This window comes from Purpureocillium takamizusanense, chromosome 8, assembly GCF_022605165.1.
Source record: "Purpureocillium takamizusanense chromosome 8, complete sequence".
NCBI lineage: Eukaryota > Fungi > Ascomycota > Sordariomycetes > Hypocreales > Ophiocordycipitaceae > Purpureocillium > Purpureocillium takamizusanense.
The window spans coordinates 2,192,317-2,209,477 of NC_063075.1; the positions used below are offsets into that span (position 1 = coordinate 2,192,317).

General features: G+C 58.6%; 7 protein-coding genes across 8 annotated transcripts; 5 read left to right on the forward strand and 2 right to left on the reverse strand.

Annotated features, from left to right (window-relative positions):
* The first annotated feature begins 164 nt into the window (after window positions 1–164).
* On the forward strand, window positions 165–2,791 carry HXT4 (fructose symporter). Its single transcript, XM_047990335.1, has 4 exons — window positions 165–1,026; window positions 1,149–1,395; window positions 1,511–2,226; window positions 2,289–2,791. The coding sequence occupies exons 1-4, from the start codon at window positions 585–587 to the stop codon at window positions 2,681–2,683; spliced, it is 1,800 nt and encodes a 599-aa protein (XP_047846342.1). The 5' UTR covers window positions 165–584; the 3' UTR covers window positions 2,684–2,791.
* A 208-nt stretch (window positions 2,792–2,999) lies between these two features.
* Window positions 3,000–4,063, forward strand: JDV02_008709 (uncharacterized protein). The gene has a single exon (XM_047990336.1). It carries the CDS (start codon window positions 3,114–3,116, stop codon window positions 3,876–3,878), a length of 765 nt encoding a protein of 254 aa, XP_047846343.1. The 5' UTR covers window positions 3,000–3,113; the 3' UTR covers window positions 3,879–4,063.
* Window positions 3,891–4,877, reverse strand: JDV02_008710 (uncharacterized protein). Its single transcript, XM_047990337.1, has one exon. It carries the CDS (start codon window positions 4,824–4,826, stop codon window positions 3,921–3,923), a length of 906 nt encoding a protein of 301 aa, XP_047846344.1. The 5' UTR covers window positions 4,827–4,877; the 3' UTR covers window positions 3,891–3,920.
* A 2,633-nt stretch (window positions 4,878–7,510) lies between these two features.
* JDV02_008711 (uncharacterized protein) lies at window positions 7,511–8,285 on the forward strand (the record flags this gene model as incomplete). The annotated part of the gene is made up of 1 exon (XM_047990338.1): window positions 7,511–8,285. The coding sequence occupies exon 1, from the start codon at window positions 7,587–7,589 to the stop codon at window positions 8,283–8,285; it is 699 nt and encodes a 232-aa protein (XP_047846345.1). The 5' UTR covers window positions 7,511–7,586.
* A 1,020-nt stretch (window positions 8,286–9,305) lies between these two features.
* Window positions 9,306–12,198, forward strand: JDV02_008712 (uncharacterized protein). 2 transcript variants are annotated; one of them, XM_047990339.1, is made up of 3 exons: window positions 9,306–9,584; window positions 9,655–11,286; window positions 11,375–12,198. In XM_047990339.1, the coding sequence occupies exons 1-3, from the start codon at window positions 9,319–9,321 to the stop codon at window positions 11,934–11,936; spliced, it is 2,460 nt and encodes an 819-aa protein (XP_047846346.1). In that variant the 5' UTR covers window positions 9,306–9,318; the 3' UTR covers window positions 11,937–12,198. The 2 variants fall into 2 exon arrangements, with proteins under 2 accessions (XP_047846346.1, XP_047846347.1); XM_047990340.1 differs by having other exon boundaries at window positions 9,655–12,198.
* JDV02_008713 (uncharacterized protein) lies at window positions 12,171–13,544 on the reverse strand. The gene has a single exon (XM_047990341.1). It carries the CDS (start codon window positions 13,356–13,358, stop codon window positions 12,528–12,530), a length of 831 nt encoding a protein of 276 aa, XP_047846348.1. The 5' UTR covers window positions 13,359–13,544; the 3' UTR covers window positions 12,171–12,527.
* A 469-nt stretch (window positions 13,545–14,013) lies between these two features.
* JDV02_008714 (uncharacterized protein) lies at window positions 14,014–14,367 on the forward strand (the record flags this gene model as incomplete). The annotated part of the gene is made up of 1 exon (XM_047990342.1): window positions 14,014–14,367. The coding sequence occupies one exon, from the start codon at window positions 14,014–14,016 to the stop codon at window positions 14,365–14,367; it is 354 nt and encodes a 117-aa protein (XP_047846349.1).
* Between the last annotated feature and the right edge of the window lie 2,794 nt (window positions 14,368–17,161).

Below are 17,161 nucleotides of genomic sequence, written 5' to 3' on the forward strand. Positions count from 1 at the left end.
GGAGCCCCAAAGCATCTCCGCGTCGAAGCCGCAGCATGAACAGAATACGGGTGCATTCCCCAGCGCCAAGTGGGCGGAGGAAGGGGGGGGGGGGGGGGGGGGGGGGGGGGGGGGGGGGGGGGGGGGGGGGGGGGGGGGGGACTTTGGTGTGGGTTGTGCGGCATCGGGTAGTGGTGTTCAATGTTCTCCCAGACGCGTGCTAGTCGTGCGACAGACAGCACGTATAAGAAAGGTGAGTCCCAGTCCAACCATCCATCCGAGCGTCGCCGTGTACTAGCCATGGTCTGTGAGTCGGGTTCCCCTAATCTAGTGACTACTGTACCACGTTACTCGTCTCTTACGAAACCCCTTCATCTCGCCAAAAAAAAAAAAAAAAAGTCTGGGACTAAAGGCCACCGCTCCTGGTGTATTTTCTTTCCGCCCGTGCTCCCCTTGCGTATGGTCTGGTCCCTTCTTTTTAGCCAGACAGACTCTCTCGACGCGGGGACCCAAAAAGGAAAATCCATAGAAAGAAAAGCCTTCCGCGCGCGCGCCGCGAAAAGAAAAGCAAGAACAGAAAAACGCCCAAGCCCCCATACTACATCATGACGGGTGGTGGCGTGGACAAGACCGAGTTTGAGGCCCTCGAGGTCGCCCGCGCCGGCGGGCACGAGGTGGATGCCCTCATCGACGACATGGAGCGGCAGCTCGAGGCGAGCGGCGGGCTCGAGCGCGGCTTCTTCAACGTCGAGTTCCGCGACCCGCGGCACTTCACGTGGCTGCTCGTCGCCTTTGCCAGCATGGGCGGCCTGCTCTCCGGCCTGGACCAGAGCCTCATATCGGGCGCCAACCTCTACCTGCCCAAGGACCTGGGGCTCGACGACCGCCAGAACAGCCTCGTCAACGCCGGCATGCCGCTGGGCGCCGTCGGCGGCGCGCTGCTGCTGTCACCGACCAACGAGTACTTTGGCAGGAAGTGGGCCATTATGATTTCCATTATGCTGTATACGGTGGGCGCGGCGCTCGAGGCGGGCTCCATCAACTTTGGTACGTCTGGCTTGCCGCCTCCTTACCTTACATGTAACTCGTTTCAGCCTGTGCCAATGGCTAGGCTCTCCGCATTCGATGATGATGATGCAGGTTGGCTGACTCTGTGGGGGGTAATACAGGCATGATCGTCGCCTCCCGCGTCATCCTCGGCCTCGGCGTTGGTCTCGAGGGCGGTACTGTCCCCGTCTACGTCGCCGAGACGGTCGAGCGCCGCATCCGCGGCAACCTCGTCTCTCTGTACCAGTTCAACATTGCCCTCGGCGAAGTCCTCGGGTACGCCGTCGCGGCCGTGTTCCTCAAGGTGCCCGGAAACTGGCGATATATCCTCGGGTCGTCGCTTGTCTTTTCCACCATCATGTTCGCGGGGTGAGTTTTTCTGATCCCCCGACTACATATCACAACTTGAGCCCGACGACAAATGCGGCAACTCATTCTACCATGTATGTTGTTTGTGAGCGCTAACTGGGACCATCATCATCAGCATGCTCTTCCTGCCCGAGAGTCCCCGCTACCTCATGCACAAGGGAAAGACGCTCGACGCGTTCAAGGTGTGGAAGCGGATCCGCGGCGTCGAGTCGTCCGAGTCGCGCGAGGAATTCTTCGTCATGACGGCCGCCGTACGCGAGGAAGACACCGAGGTCCACGAGGGTGCCAAGAACAAGCGCTACCCCTGGATGGACTTTTTCACGTACGTTTTGCTGCTGTTGTCTTTTTTGAACCAGGACCTGCTTGGCTGGCAGCGACGCAGGTCATGGTGTTGTTGTTTTTTGTTCCGGCCTCGCTTTGCTGACAGAAAGGCTGTTCGCAACAACAGTGTTCCCCGCGCGCGCCGCGCTCTCGTCTACGCCAACATCATGATCCTCCTCGGCCAGCTCACGGGCGTCAACGCCATCATGTACTACATGTCGGTGCTCATGCACGAGATTGGTTTCGACGCGGAAAAGGCAAACTACATGTCTCTTGTTGGCGGCGGGTCTCTCCTGATTGGCACCATTCCGGCCATCTTCCTCATGGAGACGTGCGGTCGCCGCTTCTGGGCCATCATGATGTTGCCGGGCTTCTTCATCGGCTTGGTGCTCATTGGCGTCAGCTACCAAATCGACCTTGAAACGCACACCATGGCCGTGGAGGGTCTCTACCTTGCTGGCCTTGTCATCTACATGGGCTTCTTCGGCTCCTATGCCTGTCTGACCTGGGGTACGTGATCCTGACAATGTCTTTTTTTTCTTCCATCACATTCGTGTCTAACAGCTCCAAAGTCATTCCGTCAGAAGTGTACCCGACATATCTTCGCAGCTACGGCATGACCACCTCCGACGCGCTGCTGTTCCTCGCGTCCTTCATCGTCACCTACAACTTCACGGCCATGCAGGACGCCATGACCAAGACGGGCCTGGCGCTGGGCTTCTACGGCGGCATCGCCGTCATCGGTGAGGTCTACCAGATCTTCTTCATGCCCGAGACCAAGGACAAGACGCTCGAGGAGATTGACGAGGTGTTTTCGCGGCCCACCATGGACATTGTGCGCGAGAACTGGGCGGGCGTCAAGGAGAACGTATCCAACCTCGCCAGCGGTCGGTTCCAAAAGGTCTTTGCCGACCAGACGAGGAGGAGGCCGAGCTTGCACAATACTGTGCAGGAGAAGGAGATTTAACTCTGTCCGTGGGGCTGCATTACGAGCACATGTACCCATACCTAATTGAACTCCAGCCGACGTTGTCGGTTCATGTTCGTCAACCAAGTCCCCAAAGATGATACTCAATCTGTGACTTGGCCCCTCCAGCATGACATGGCTCGCGTGACTCACTTGAACGCCCGCAATCATGACCTTGAGTGTCTTCTCATCTCCCCTCTTCACCGTCTCGAACGCCTTGTCGCCATCCTCAACTACGAACCGATGCGTCATCAGCTTTCGCCGGCTGCACCCATGCCACAAGCAATCAGCTTCACGCACGGATTTTGTGGGGAGGGTTGTGCACGTAGTAAAACATGGTTGTGTCCTTAGCACTATTCAAAATAAAAGCTTCCGCCTGAAATGCGCACAAACACCACATGCACATGCAGTTGCTGCCCCGCACATAGCGATGGCGCGAACAGTCACTGCCGAGCAGCTTTCAAATGGTTACAAGCTGGCATTCTCGCCAGTCTACAGGATTGATCCAAAGACAGTCGTCAAGACATGCACTCGCATGGCAGAAGCCGAGACCATGAGATTCATCCGTGCCAACACCTCGATCCCTGTCCCAGAAGTTCAGAATGCTTACCTCGACGATGAAACCGGCCAAGTCGTCATTGTTATGGATTTTGTGGAAGGCAGAACTCTCAAAGGCGCGTGGGCTGACTATACCGAGGCGGAACGAGAATCGGTCATCTCCCAGCTCCGCGGCTATATGGCTCAGCTCCGCCGCTTCAAGGGCGACTTCATCGGCTGCATCGACGGTTCTGCATGCAATGACCAGTACTTTTGTGAGGATCCAGAAGGGTATGGACCCTACAAAACCGAGCAAGACTTCAACGAGGGCATTGTGAAAGCGATGAGAAAGGACAACAAGAACGGGTTTACCGAGTGGAGATGCAGCGTCTGGCTAAGCGTCATGAAAGACCACGATATCGTCCTGACGCATGGTGACTTCGACCCTCGCAACATCCTTGTTCAGGGTGATAAGGTCGTGTCAATCTTGGATTGGGAGATGTCGGGCTACTATCCCACTTACTGGGAATACGGAAAGGCTTTGTTACGACCGGAGTGGGAGGGTGCGTGGAGCCGTAGCAAGGCTGTGGACAAGATTCTGGAACCATTCCACAAGGAGCTCGCGGTCATGTGGTCCTCAAACGACGTCCTATACTGATATGATAGACATCCTTTGTATGTTTCAGATTATCTCCTAGACTCATGTGGTGGGCTTGACGACTTCCCAGCCGACCTTTGAAGCGATGAAATTGCAGATGTCATCTATTTCATCGGGGATCTTGAACCAGTGGCCTTGGTCATCATAGCATTTCCACTCAACTTGATACCCTGCATTCTGCAGAACTTGTGCTGCACCCTCTCCTAACGCATATGGTACCTTCTCATCCGCCTTCCCATGGCCCAACAAAACAGGAGTCTGATGCGCTGTCTTCTCTAGCGAAGCGCATTCCAAGGGGTCAAGATCCAAGAGATCTCTCTCCAATGCCTGAGCCTTGACGGCGTTGGATTCGACAGCCGTATCCTGCGAGCCGCTGGGACGCGCGAAAGGATCGTCACTGTCAACCTCGTCGTCGATAACGCTCTCGAGGTCCTCTTGATACGTGAGGTAGCCACTCATACCAATATAACCGCCGATTGAGTGTTCCAAGGACAGTAGGACTGCAAGTGACATGGCGCAGCCCTGGCTGAGCCCCCCGATGATGAGGTTTTGAGGCTGCACCCTCTTAAGCTCAGCCGCCATAATCTCCCTGATCTCTCGAGCGGATTCAGCTAGCCCGTCCAGCTGTCGTTCTTTGAGGTAAGACGGATCTGCGAGCCGAACAATGTCGAACCACTGGGTGAGCATCGATCGGCCAAATGCGGTAGAGCGACGGCGTTTGGAAGTAGGGAAAACAAAGCGGGCGCCAGGAAGTAGTTCTGTGAGCGTTTGGCCAGATGATGTTACACCGGTCTCCAACAGCTCTGTGCCAAACTTGTTTCCATTGGAGCCTAGTCCATGGAGGAGAATAAGAGTACATGTATGGCTGTGAGGTTCTCGCGGTTCGACGACATAAAGTGGTTCACCAGCCGCGAGGCTCGTTGACGAGGATGGGCTGCGGTTCGGCATCACAAATTCGGGGACGAAATCAAGGAGTGGGCGCGTCCAATTGTATTTTCAGGGAGGAAAGCTCAAGCACTAGTGAATGGAAAAAAGCCGAAACGAATTGACCGATATATAGAGGGGGGGCCGGAAAGACAGACAGTATCGGCTTCGGCGGCTGCGTTGCCTCGCTATTGGCCAATTTCAAACGGACAAAACGATAGCCCCGCGGCCCCCGCCTCCAGTCTGCGTCCCGATACCTGTATTCTCCCCGAGCTTCGTCCCAAACCCACTCAGGGCCTCGGAGACGCGCGGTGAAATACTAGGAAGCTCGAGACCAGTTGTTGAGAGCTTAGAGTGAGCAGCCAGAACAAGACCCCTATGTCATTAGTTAGAAAATGGCGAACAATGAAACGCGGGCTCTACTTACAGTGGCACTTCCAATGGCGGCAAGACAAGCGAGATCCATGGGAATATCTTCGGTACACTCCGTTAGTAACATGAAAAAAAAAACGAGAACAGGCGGGCAAAATGCACATACTGAGACAGAGTTCCGCTGCTGCTGCGGCACAGACCGCGAATTGGCCCACTCCGGAAGAAATACAAGCTTCTCAGCTGTCAGTTCATGTTCCACGTTTCAATATATCGACGCTGTCGTAATTCGTAGCCAACTAACCCCACCAGTTACACCCCTGAGCCTCCGCAGCTTTGTAGTACTCGAGCGAAAGGCTCTCGATGTCCTGCAGTTTAGGTGCGGGAGCCGTTGCAGCGGCTACAGCCACAAGAATCGAGAGGGGAGCAGAGTAACGCATATTGACGATGGTGAGAGCGGCAGTTCCTAATAATGTGGGAGCACGAGTGGTAGTGGCTTTGGATGAAGACTTATGGTGGGCGAATGGTGGGAGAATGGTGGGAGACAAGGCCCCCTTTATAGTTACCGTTAACCCGCAAATGCCTTCACATTTTGAGAGTTGGCTTCGATGCTTCTCCCTCCTCCCAACAGTCATGCGGCACTTGTCTCTTCTCGACAACCAGGAAAGATACGAGATACGCCCGTGCGTTCCATGCAACCCCAAGATTTCGAATCCTACGGAACTATTGTGGCAGGGAAATCTGTCTCGCATTCTCTTCCGTCAGCAACACCGTGTTTGTCCGGCTTACATCCTTTACATGAGGGTTGAGGCAGTGCTATTACCTAACTTGCAGCACAAGTGTCACGGTGTGTGGTGTTGTTATACCTCCTTCACAGGAGCCAGACTGTCCAATCATGCAGTTCGGTCCGTGTCTTGCCGAGTACCGACTGAGTGCCACCCATCGCGTTTGCATGTCTTAGTCTTCCGCCGGGCATATACGCCGAGCTATACGAAGGGATAGTTGCAAACCTTGGCACAAGATCTGCATTTCCAGAACTAATTTCAGAGCACCTAGCTCAACTGTCCGCTGCAGAGCTGCGGGTCAAATTAGGTCGCTCTTCTATATGGAGCGGACGATAACCAGTGCCGAAGTCGCCGAACGCGACGCTCACGATGCCATACCAGCTGGATTGGGCTGCTCGCGTCCGAAGTGACATGGCTTTTTGATCATGGGTACGAGTCGCACGGCTAAATCGGTATCCGGACCACGACGTTGCTTCGGAGGCAATTTTCGTCGACTAAGTTAGTTTACAGTTTGAGCGCCTCACCGTAACCTTCGAGTGCATATGGTTACAATCCATTACGTGTCGTCTGCACAGTCTGGGCTGGGCTGACTCCAGTCCGGGGTTTGGCCTCAGATTGGAGAGGATAGATGCCGAAGAACACCACATGAACGGTAATATACAGCCGGGAGTGGGGCTCGTTTAAGATGGCACTGTAGATATTGAACTGAACCGGAATAAATGATACACCGCTGGCTCTGTATGGTATGGATGGGTTATATCGAGAGTGATAATAAACAAAGCGATTGTCTGCTTCTCGTTTAACGTCGATTGTGCCATCAAATATTTGCCAGCCTTGACGAAAGAGGTTGACGGTCACAATTGAAGGGACTCTCACACTGGCAATGGATTCAACCCGGGGAGGCTTCGATATTCACAATCTATCACTCCAAGCTCAGACAAGGCCTGGATAGACGAGGAATGTGGAAAACGAGTCAATAGTAAGATCGGGGAGTTCATTCATCCCCATGGTTCTTCCACCGCCGTGAAACTAGGCCCCGAACAACGATCCCCTTTACCGTACCAATCAAAGTCGTTGTGGCGCGATTTGCTCCTCCTTATGGCAAATTCTACGTGCGTCCGCCGGATGTGTGTACGCGGACGTAGTGGACGTAAGTCGGGGATAGCTGTCGTAGCTCCGAGGACAAAGGCCTTATTCTGGGACGACGGCGCTCGCCACTCAGTCATGATTGAATTGTGTGTCAATTGTAAGTTTGATTTTTAGGAGCTTCGGCCGCCATAACAATTATGTCGCAGGAGCGTACAGGGCATGTGCCTTCACTTGCAAACCCCCTCTTGTTAAACAGCAACCCATGTTATACAAGCCGACGAGGCATGAATGCGGGGAAGCATTTACCCCAAATGGGAAAATCCCCACGTCCCAGCCTGAGCGGAGCCGTGATGAGAGGGCGACAGTGCGCTTCCCGCTCCTCTCCGGACCCCACTTGCACCTGGAGGGCTGTGCTCCGAGTGTTCCCATTTTATATGTGATAAATATGTTTATACCGTCTGCTGAGCACGGGGCTTGCCAAGAGAGATCAGGTGGTCTCATAACAAGCACAAGAAAGAAACTCGAGGAAAACGATTGAACAATGGACGCCACATATGGAGCCCTGGCCGATCGAGTCCGCCAGCAATGGACGGCAGCTAAGGCGCGCGGCCAGCGCAGGCTCGTCATCGCCGTCGCCGGCCCGCCTGGGTCGGGCAAAACCACAATCGCCCGTCACGTCGTCGACCTGGTGAGGCGCTCGCCGAACGGGCCCTCCATCGTCGCCATCTCCGCAGACGGCTTTCACCTACCGCTCTCCGCACTCGAAGCTCTCCCGAACGCGACCGAGGCGTTGGCCCGCAGGGGCGCGCCGTGGACGTTTGACGGCGCCGCGGCCGCGGACCTGGTCGACCGGCTCCGGGACCGGGCCGGCCGGGATGCCGTGTCGGCGCCGACGTTTGACCACGCCGTCAAGGACCCGGTGCAAGGGGGACTGAGCGTGGCTCCCGACGTCGAGGTGTGTGTCTTTGAGGGGAATTATTTACTGTCCGACGAGGGTCCCTGGAGCAGCATTGCTGACGGGGTGGATGACCGGTGGCTGGTCCGGGTGGACGCCGAGCTGGCGGGCCGGCGGGTCGCGGCTCGACATTTGGAGGCAGGGATTGAGACGACGATGGCTGACGCGCTGAGGCGGGCGCAGGGGAACGACATGGTGAATGGAGAATACGTGATGAAGCACAGTTTTGGGAGGTACGACGTTTTGGTCGAGAGTATAGAAGAGCAGGATCGTGGGATTCCATGACTACCTACAAATACACTGCCATTGCGCGACGTGCGACAAAGCAACCACGACGTCCCCGGGTTCTGTCATTGGAAGGCGCAAGTGCCGTATCCAGCGTATAATGCGAAAAAGGATGCGGCATTGGCACGTTGCCATTGCCTATTGCGGGCGATGCAGTGGGAGGTCCGTCCAGTCAGTGTCAAAGATGCAAACGGTGGCGGGCGACTGTCGCCCTCAATGGCAGGCAAGGCGGGGCACCAACCAGAATGGGATCGAGATCAGCACCGAGGGGCTTCTAGAAGCCTGTTAGACAACATGCGGGTTGGAGATGATCATTCATTACGGCAAGTGCCGCAAAAAAACGAATGCCTTCTTAACGTGTAAGCCGGAGCGCCTCGCCAGCGTGGCCCTCCATGTCGTTCCAGTCTGTGCGGCTTTGCGCGGTAACGATGTGGCATTGCAGGGTGCAAATCTCGAGGCAGGAAATAGATCCTTCAGTAATTTCTGTCCTGCAGCATTGCCCTTTTTTTCTCTGATTCACAACAAACACCAGACCGACGTGGCGACGTTGCGCAGCCAGTGATACCGGGTAAACTGCTTCGTGATGGGCTTCAAGTGGACAAAGAGGCTGGCTGCTTTAGTAGTTAGCTGCCGCCGGCAAATGCGCCGAGCTTGCCGAACCGTCCGCCATTCACGGGCCATGCGTTAGTGGCCAACAAGAAGGAAACAGACAAGGACGGGGAAAGGGCCCGCGGTCTCGTAAGCAAAAGTCCACTTGGATTCCGACGCCGGCGAGGTGGGACTAGGAGCAACAAGCGCCGGCAGTTTGGCCTCCGGGCGTTTCGTAGAAGGGCAATCTTCACCGTCAAGCCACTAACTGGCGCTGAACACAGCGGCCGGGGCCCCACCGCACCTCCGAGGCAACTCCGCAGCCGCCGCAGCACAACCTTCAGTTAGCAGTAGCCGTTTGTTCAATCGTCGGCATCAGAATCCTCAACTCACGCTCAAGGTGACTGTCGACCCTGCAGCCTTACTAATTATCTCTGGTCTGGTCATGGAATCGACGCCTTCCTCGCACCTCGGCCATGCTGGCGCAGCAGCATCCGCGCTCCCCGCCAACGGCGGCGCCGTCGCCGGTGACCACGCCGAGCTGGATCCCCTTCTGGACATGTCCTATATCGGCTCCTCGGACCAGGCATGCAAGGAGTGCAGGCGCCGCAAGGCCCGTTGCAACCGAGCCTTGCCGACGTGCGATCTCTGCATCAAGTACCGACGGCACTGCCTGTACGAGAAGCATTCGCGGACGCCCCTGACGCGCAAGTACGTGGACCGGCGTTCATGCATGTTCCATGTCCACACAAAAGACCATTCGCTGACGGACGCATGGCAGGCATCTCACTGAAGTGGAGGCCAGGCTGGAGAGGGCAGAGGCGCTGCTGAGGCAGACGAGAGCACTGTTGCCGCCTCACTTGCGGCCGTGGGAGCGTGCGGGCGCCGGCGCGGGGCCGGCTGCTCGGCAGCCCGACGAGTCGTCGTTTGACTTTGCTGGAGAGCCGGCTCGGTCCAAGAGTCAGGATGAGGACGAGTCCGAGGTCGCTGACTCGAAAGCTCCGAGACGGACCTCCCTTCCCTGCCCACCGCAACCTCAACATCCCTCATCCGACGGCGGCGGCTGCGGCGGGGGCCCTCCACGCCCTGTCGATGCTGACCACCAGCGAATGCTTGAAGGCCCGCCGCTAGAGGACTTTGAATGGAGCGAAAAGGACTCTTCGTATGCGCAGGGCCTGTCTCCGGACGCGCTCGAGGGCAGCCTGGACGACACGCCCATCTCCGACGGCATGGCCTCGCTGAGCGTCAACGAGCGCGAAGGGGGCTACCTCGGCGTGGCATCTGGCGCGGCCCTCCTCCGCCTCCTCGATCCCAACACCAGGAGACGCGTGCCCTCACGGCCCGAGTACGAAGCCGGGTCGTCGTTCTCCATGGCGACTCCGATGACGCCGCAGCCGAACCCCAACCGCCACATCGCCGAGGCCATGATCGACTCGTACTTTCGCCTGTACCACGTCTGCTACCCCATCGTACACGAGCCCACGTTCCGGGCCCAGTACAGCGAGGTCATCCCCCGTCCCAACGGCGCGTGCTGGACCGCGCTGGCGTACATCGTCGCGGCCATCGGCGTCTGGACCTCGGCGGGCTCGTCGGCCGACACGCTGGACCTGGCGCTCTTCGCGCAGGCGCGGTCCATCCTCGGCTTCAACTTCCTCGAGGTCGGCAACCTGAGCCTCGTCATGGCCCTGACCCTGGCGTCCAACTATCAGCAGAAGCGCGACAAGCCCAACTCGGGGTACAACTACCTGGGCCTCTCGGGCCGCATGGCCATGGGGCTCGGCCTGCACAAGGAGTTCCAGGGCTGGAACATTGCGCCCCTGAGCATGGAGATCCGGCGGCGTGTGTGGTGGACGCTCTGCTCCTTCGACATTGGCGCGTCCATCACCTTTGGCCGCCCGGACGTGTGGCCGCACAAGGGCGTCGAGGTGTCGTACCCGCTCAACGTCAACGACAAGGACCTCACCGCCGCCTCGCAGACGTACCCGCCCGAGAGCAGCCAGATGACACCCTACACGGCCGTCGCGACGCAGGCGCGCTTCCACATCGCCTCGCACCGCTGCTACGAAAAGGTCATCTGCAAGTCCTTCCCCTCCGCCGACGAGCTGCTCCGCCTCGACGCCGAGCACATCGAGACGTGGAAGGCGGGCGTGCCGCCGTACTTTGCCGAGGGCACGCCCGTGCCGCCGCGGTATGCGCTCCCGCAGGCTGTCATGGTGTGGCGCATGCACAACCTGCGCATCATCATGTACCGGCCGTTTGTGATCCGCCGCGCGCTGAGGCGGAAGCCCGACGCCGACGAGGCGAGCGCGACGGCGTACGACCGGTGTCTGGCCGAGGCCAAGGCGACGATTGATTCCATCGACGAGTTCTGGGAGAGGCAGGAACACAACCGGCTCTCTGCCTGGTACGGCCTGTACGTGGGCTGTTCGCCATGTTCTTCCCTTTTATGGCCAAGAACGAACCCCCCGCCCCCGTGAATATGTGCTGATCCATGAGACTAGATATTTCCTCTTCCAGGCCGCGCTCATCCCGTGCATCTGCCTTCGCAACGACCCGACCGCACCGGAAGCCGCCGACTGGCGACGCCAGATCGGCCTCACGCTGAAGACTATCAGCGGCATGGCGCCCTTCAACGCCAGTTGCTCGCGCTGCCACCGCGTCATCGCCGAGCTCAGCGGGCGGTACCTCGACGGCACCACGGCAGCGGCAGCGCCGCCGTCTTCTCAGTCTCAGGCCGACAACAACAACATGCCCGCCGACGGGATGGCGACGAGGGCGGACGGCGAGATAGACCAGACGGTAGGGGCGGGGGCGACCGCAGCAGCACAGCAGCCCGCGACCGACGTGCCGCCGACGCCACCGCTACCGTACATGGCGGACAGCCAGCCCGTGGGGGAGAGCCCCGAAACGCAAATCAACAATGTGTTCAGCATGATGTGGCCCAACGTGCCGCCGCTGGAGGCCGCGGACGTGGTGATGGGCGACGACGGCGGGTGGATGGAGTTTCTGCGCGCGGGGAGCGCGGAGGACTGGGAAGAGGCGTTTGGAGGTGACTTGGCGTGACGGAATGATTGGCGATGACGAAGACGACGACGACGACGACGACGACAAAGACGATGAAGGCGATGAATACTGTTGTTCTTGTGATACCTACGAGGTAATGTTTGTGATGGAGCGCTGAGTCAAGTACGGGCGGGTTGGTCTCGGAAAAGAAAGGGGGATCTTGGACTTGTGACGGTAATACCACCAGGGGCCGTGAACCGCAGAGTAATGAAACGCTGGTCGCGGATCTTGCGTGCAGCGAATACAATAATATAAAAGGTATATATCTTCACAAGCAGATACAAAAGCATTTGCGTAGTGCAACCCGGACTCGAACGCACACAATGTACATACATGTATGTCAAGGTGGTCACCAAGACCCTGCCGGACTGTTAACGGACAACACTCACCGGGTTCATGAGAGCACTTCCTCACACAGCGAGTAGACAGTTCCTGCGTGAGTGAAGCCCTCCCGAGAGCCTAGCAAAGAAGCTTACCGAATAGAGCCGAGAGAAAAAAAAAAGACACGAGGAGCAAAGCAGGAGCACTTCAGCCACAGCACAAATGTCCGTCATCGCGGCTCATCAAGCAGTCAGTCAGTCAGTCAGTCAGTCAGTCAGATGGGCGGGAGGCGGCGGCGACGGGCCTCCGCGCAACGTAGCCGTACAAGTCAATCGGCGTCTTCCCATCGCGCATGTCCACCACCTCCCAGATCTTGACGAGGCTCATGCCCGCCTTGGTCATCACCCGACGGCTCGCCCGGTTGTCCTCGCGCGTAAAAGACGAGATGCACTCCACCGCCGTCACTGCCGCTGCTGCCGCCGTGTCCTCCTTGTCATCGCCATCGTCATCGGCAGTAGTAGCAGCAGCGGCGGCGGCGGCGGCGGCGTCGTCCGCCGCGAGCAGCTCATCCTCAGCGACGGTACTCGCATCCACAGTGAGCGCAGCGACTTCACACCGCGGCAGCGCCCACCACGCCTCCATGAAGCCCTCCAGGAACTCCGTCCCGTAACCGCGGCCCCAGTGCTCCCGCCGCAGCATGTACCCAACCTCCGGCCAGCCGAGCATGCCCCCGCCGCGGGAGTGGCAGCCGCCGGTACCGATGAGCTCATGCTCCTCCTCCTCCTCGCCCGTGGAGGAGGGCGCCGCCAGGCAGATGGCGAAGCTGTAGTTTCTGTCGTCGTGGAGGAGCTTAGCCGCGAGCACGGCCTTGGTCTTTTCGAGGTCCCCGTCGACCTGGCCGAGGGGCATCCACGCCATCACCTCGGGCTGCGTGCGGAGCGTGTGCAGGGCGTCGAGGTCCGTCGCCGTAAAGGGCCGGATGAGCAGGCGCGCCGTCTTGATGACGGGCCGGGACGCGAGCGGCGGGTACGGGAGCGCGGGGAGCGTCGTCTTGACGCTTATCGGCCTGAGCGCTGTTCGGGGGATGGGTGTTGTTTCCATGCTGACACGCCTCAATGCTGTTGGCGGTGGAGATGAAGCGGCGGCGGCCTGGTTGCGTATTCCCCAGCCGATGTGGCCTTGATTACAGATTTGCGCACATATCTTGACCTTCCTGAGCCTTTTCAATCGTCTGCCCGCCTAGACTGTAGGCCGCGCTTGGGTCTGGAGACATAGCGTGGTCTTGATGGTTGGGGGCTAGTGACGGGCGGTTCTATCTCGGATTCTCGTCTACTATGACTCAACCCATCTTGCGCCAGGGGGGCATCAGCCTGCTTACTAGGGCTACTGATTGCCGCCCAACAACGCGTTCTCGTTCTGCCTTTGGAACTTTTGCGTCTAAAGTCAAGTTAGAAGACTGTGATGGGCTGGGATACAGGTTGTCTTGTATTGTGAACTAGAGTAAAAACATCTTAACGCAGAAATGCAATATACACCATGGAAAATACTCGACCGCACGGGCTACCATTCAAGATCGCCCACGGTGTCTGCAAACTCTACCGTCAAAGCGACTTGATGATAACAAACGAGGCTGCAATAGTCTCTCACTGGCTCGCCGACAGGGCCCCTGGGCCAGCCAGCTCGAACTACCCATAAAGTCGAAAGAAGCAAAACAAAGTCAAGTGTCGCGCCCTGGAGCACTCAGCTGCTCAAGCACATGTCGCGTCGCCAACGCCACAAGCATGTGCAAATGGGGGCCAGCCTTCGCGGCCGCCTCGATGCCGCCGGGACACTGAAGTCTCAGGTTTGCAGGGTGGCGTTTGGCAGCGCGTCACTTGCCAGTGCCGATCAGCCGCGCGCGCCTGATGGTACAGTCTGTGCGGACAAGCTGCCGGCAGAACGACAAGGGGGTGTTCGGCCAAGCTTGGAGATGGCCTCGGGTACTACCACGTCAGAGGCGGCGATGCCACGACAGACGGAGATGATGCAGGAGAGACGACGCATGCGCCGGTCGCGTGTGTTTGCTAGGAGCCGTGACTGTGCGTGGTACGGTACTTCGTACAGACGGTGAAGATACACCGTTGCACCTGCGGTACCACGTCTTCCTAGAGCAAGGAGGATCGCGGGGTTGTCAGCGACCTCGGACAGCGACTCAGGCCCACGGGCATGGCGGGGTCACACCGTTCTCGCAGTTACTATTCATGGCGTCCGAGTGACTGACTAGTTGTACCATCAGCCGTCTGTCTACACGAGACTATGGCCAGCCGCAGGCAGCATATCTAGCCCGACACAACGCGTACGCCGCCGTCTCTCGCGCGCGTAGCCCGCCGACCCACGAGCTGCGACGAGTGCGGGCTTTTCGACCCCTTCTGCGCCGTGGTGGTGCCTTGCAGCGCCGGGCAGTGGGGGCAGATGGGTGAGAAGGGGAGCTAGAAGCCGAGTCGTGAGTCTGGCTGGCGCCAGCAAAAGTAAGCCAAGCAACTTTGGGGAGCGGAACCGTCTGATGATCGATAACCGTGTCCCAGCGGGCGGCGGTGTCTGGTCAAGTTGCCTAACAAGAGGGTCGACGCCTAGCTAGCTTCTCAGCTAGTAGCAGTCGTCAGTCACTCGTGCCGCCTGCACAATGCCGTCGAAGTGGTCCCTGCCGCGGGCGGTGGCGGCGTCTCCGCTCGTCGAGCAAGGCTTGCAGGGGTGGTTTCGCATGGGACGGGGAGCGGCCCGTGGGCCAAGCTCATGACGGAGTGGAGGCCGAGGCAGGCATTGCAGGGCGTGCCCTGGTCCGGTGTGGCTGGCGACGGTGGGGGCAGCACGCGGGAGGAGGGGGAAAGAGGAAGAAGAGTGATGATGGGATGGACGCGATGAACGAATGATGGAGGAATGGCGCTGGGACGTCGGGCTGAGTGTGCGTAATTTGAGAGGACAGGAAGAATCTCATGTCAGTCTTATGAGCCAACCGCTCAGCGCTTGGGGGCTGGTGAGTGGCCGTGAGCACCTGGGGGGCAAGCCCAATCAGGCACGCGAGCCCTGAGGGGAGCACCCGCCGGGGCGCGGGGCGGTTACCTCTTCAGGGGGGCAGGCAGTACAGGACACCTGGTTCTTGGGCCATCCGTCGCCAGCAGGAGCGATCGATGCGCCACACTGCAGCACGCAAACACGCTTCCATTTGTAAGAGAATTTGGGGGCGGCCAGCAGAAGCACCAACAGCGTGTCCGGGGGTGCGACCGCAACGGTGCCAGCGAGTCGGGGCCCGTCCTAGGCAGAGTGATTGGGCGTTGAAGCCGCCGGGGGGTGATGCATCCAAGTGCCCCCGGGCGCATGTGATGCTACTGGCGGTGATGTCGCGCCCATCCCTGTGCTGGGATCATCACATGATGGTCGTCAACGACGAATAGAAGGAGCACCCGACGCTCAGTCACCACGCGCATCGCATCGCATCGCCGCTCACCTTGACAATTTTCTAGTGGCTTTGCAGTGCTGTGATTGACGGCCCTCGGCCTGCACCAGCGGCACCACCACCTCATGCTTGCGCGTGCCCATGGCCAAGCATATGTGCGTATAAAGAAAGGACTGGTCCATCCGTCCACTCCGCCCCCCATACTTGGATGAAATTCATCCACTCATCGTCACCACACCTGTCTGTTACACGGGAACCATCAGCACGTTGTTGATGAGACAGGCCGCCATACGCAGTACAAGTCATGCGTCGCCCGTGACGTGCAAGAGACAGACGCAGACACACGAGTATACACACGCAACAGCTGCAACGATACGACACCTCGTGCGTGCTGTTCTGGCCGCAGAACAAACAAAAGAATCATCATAACTACATATTTCCTACATCTGTAAGACGACGCTGCAAGCTGCAGCAGCCAGCGACACCGCATTCGCTCGTGTGCAGATCTCAGCGACATCGGATGCGCCAGTGACACGCGCCCCCGCCCGCCCGCCTTGGACGCATGACCAGCAAGCAGCAGCACCAGCATCTCTGATTGATGAGGTGTAGCCGCAACCAAGGGCCCAACTACAGACACACACGCACACGATACACACGCGCAGACGCTGCCGCCGCCGACGCCCGGGAACAGTGCATCTTCAGACGGCAGCTATTCCCATTCACCACCACAACCACCACCACCACCACCACCACCATCACCGCCACCGCTGCCTGCCGCTGCAACACCATCACGACATCCTTCCAACTGACGCAACAGCACAACGCCCCTGCGCCATCCACCGTCCTCTCGTTACTTGACTGTTCTCTCCCTCTCTCTTCTTCTGCTCCTCCTCCGTCGTCTCCTGGCTCATCCCCCTCTCAAACACAAACTCCATGCGCCAAAACGCCACGGGCGGGGAGTCACGGCATCATATAACCCACACAAAACAAAACCCCTCCCCCCCCACTTACACAGACAGACACACAGACAGACAGCAACACATCATCGCGCCATCGTCGGCCACCGACAATCGACAGCCGACAACCGCCCCCCAAGCCAGCGCACGCACCAAGCAGTCTCTTCCCCAACAAGCGCCTAGCATCCCTGCTGCGCCCTCCCATCTCATTACGAAAAAGCCCACGATAGTGGTCCGTTAGCTTGACCCTCCGTGCAAGTGCCAGCCCAGCCCGTCGTCGGCCTTCTAGACGCCCGGGTACGGTACCTGACCAGATCCCGCTTCTGTTCCTGGTGGCTCTTCTTGTCCCGCCGCCGGGTCCAACCCCCCTCCCCGCCTCTATCGGCTGCCTTCGGACCAACAAACACACTGACTGGCCCACGAACTTACAACACAACGGACGCACACATATGCACACCTAACCCACCAAGCTTCAACCTACTGCGCCTAGGGCCCTGGCGCTAAGGCGAAGGCGT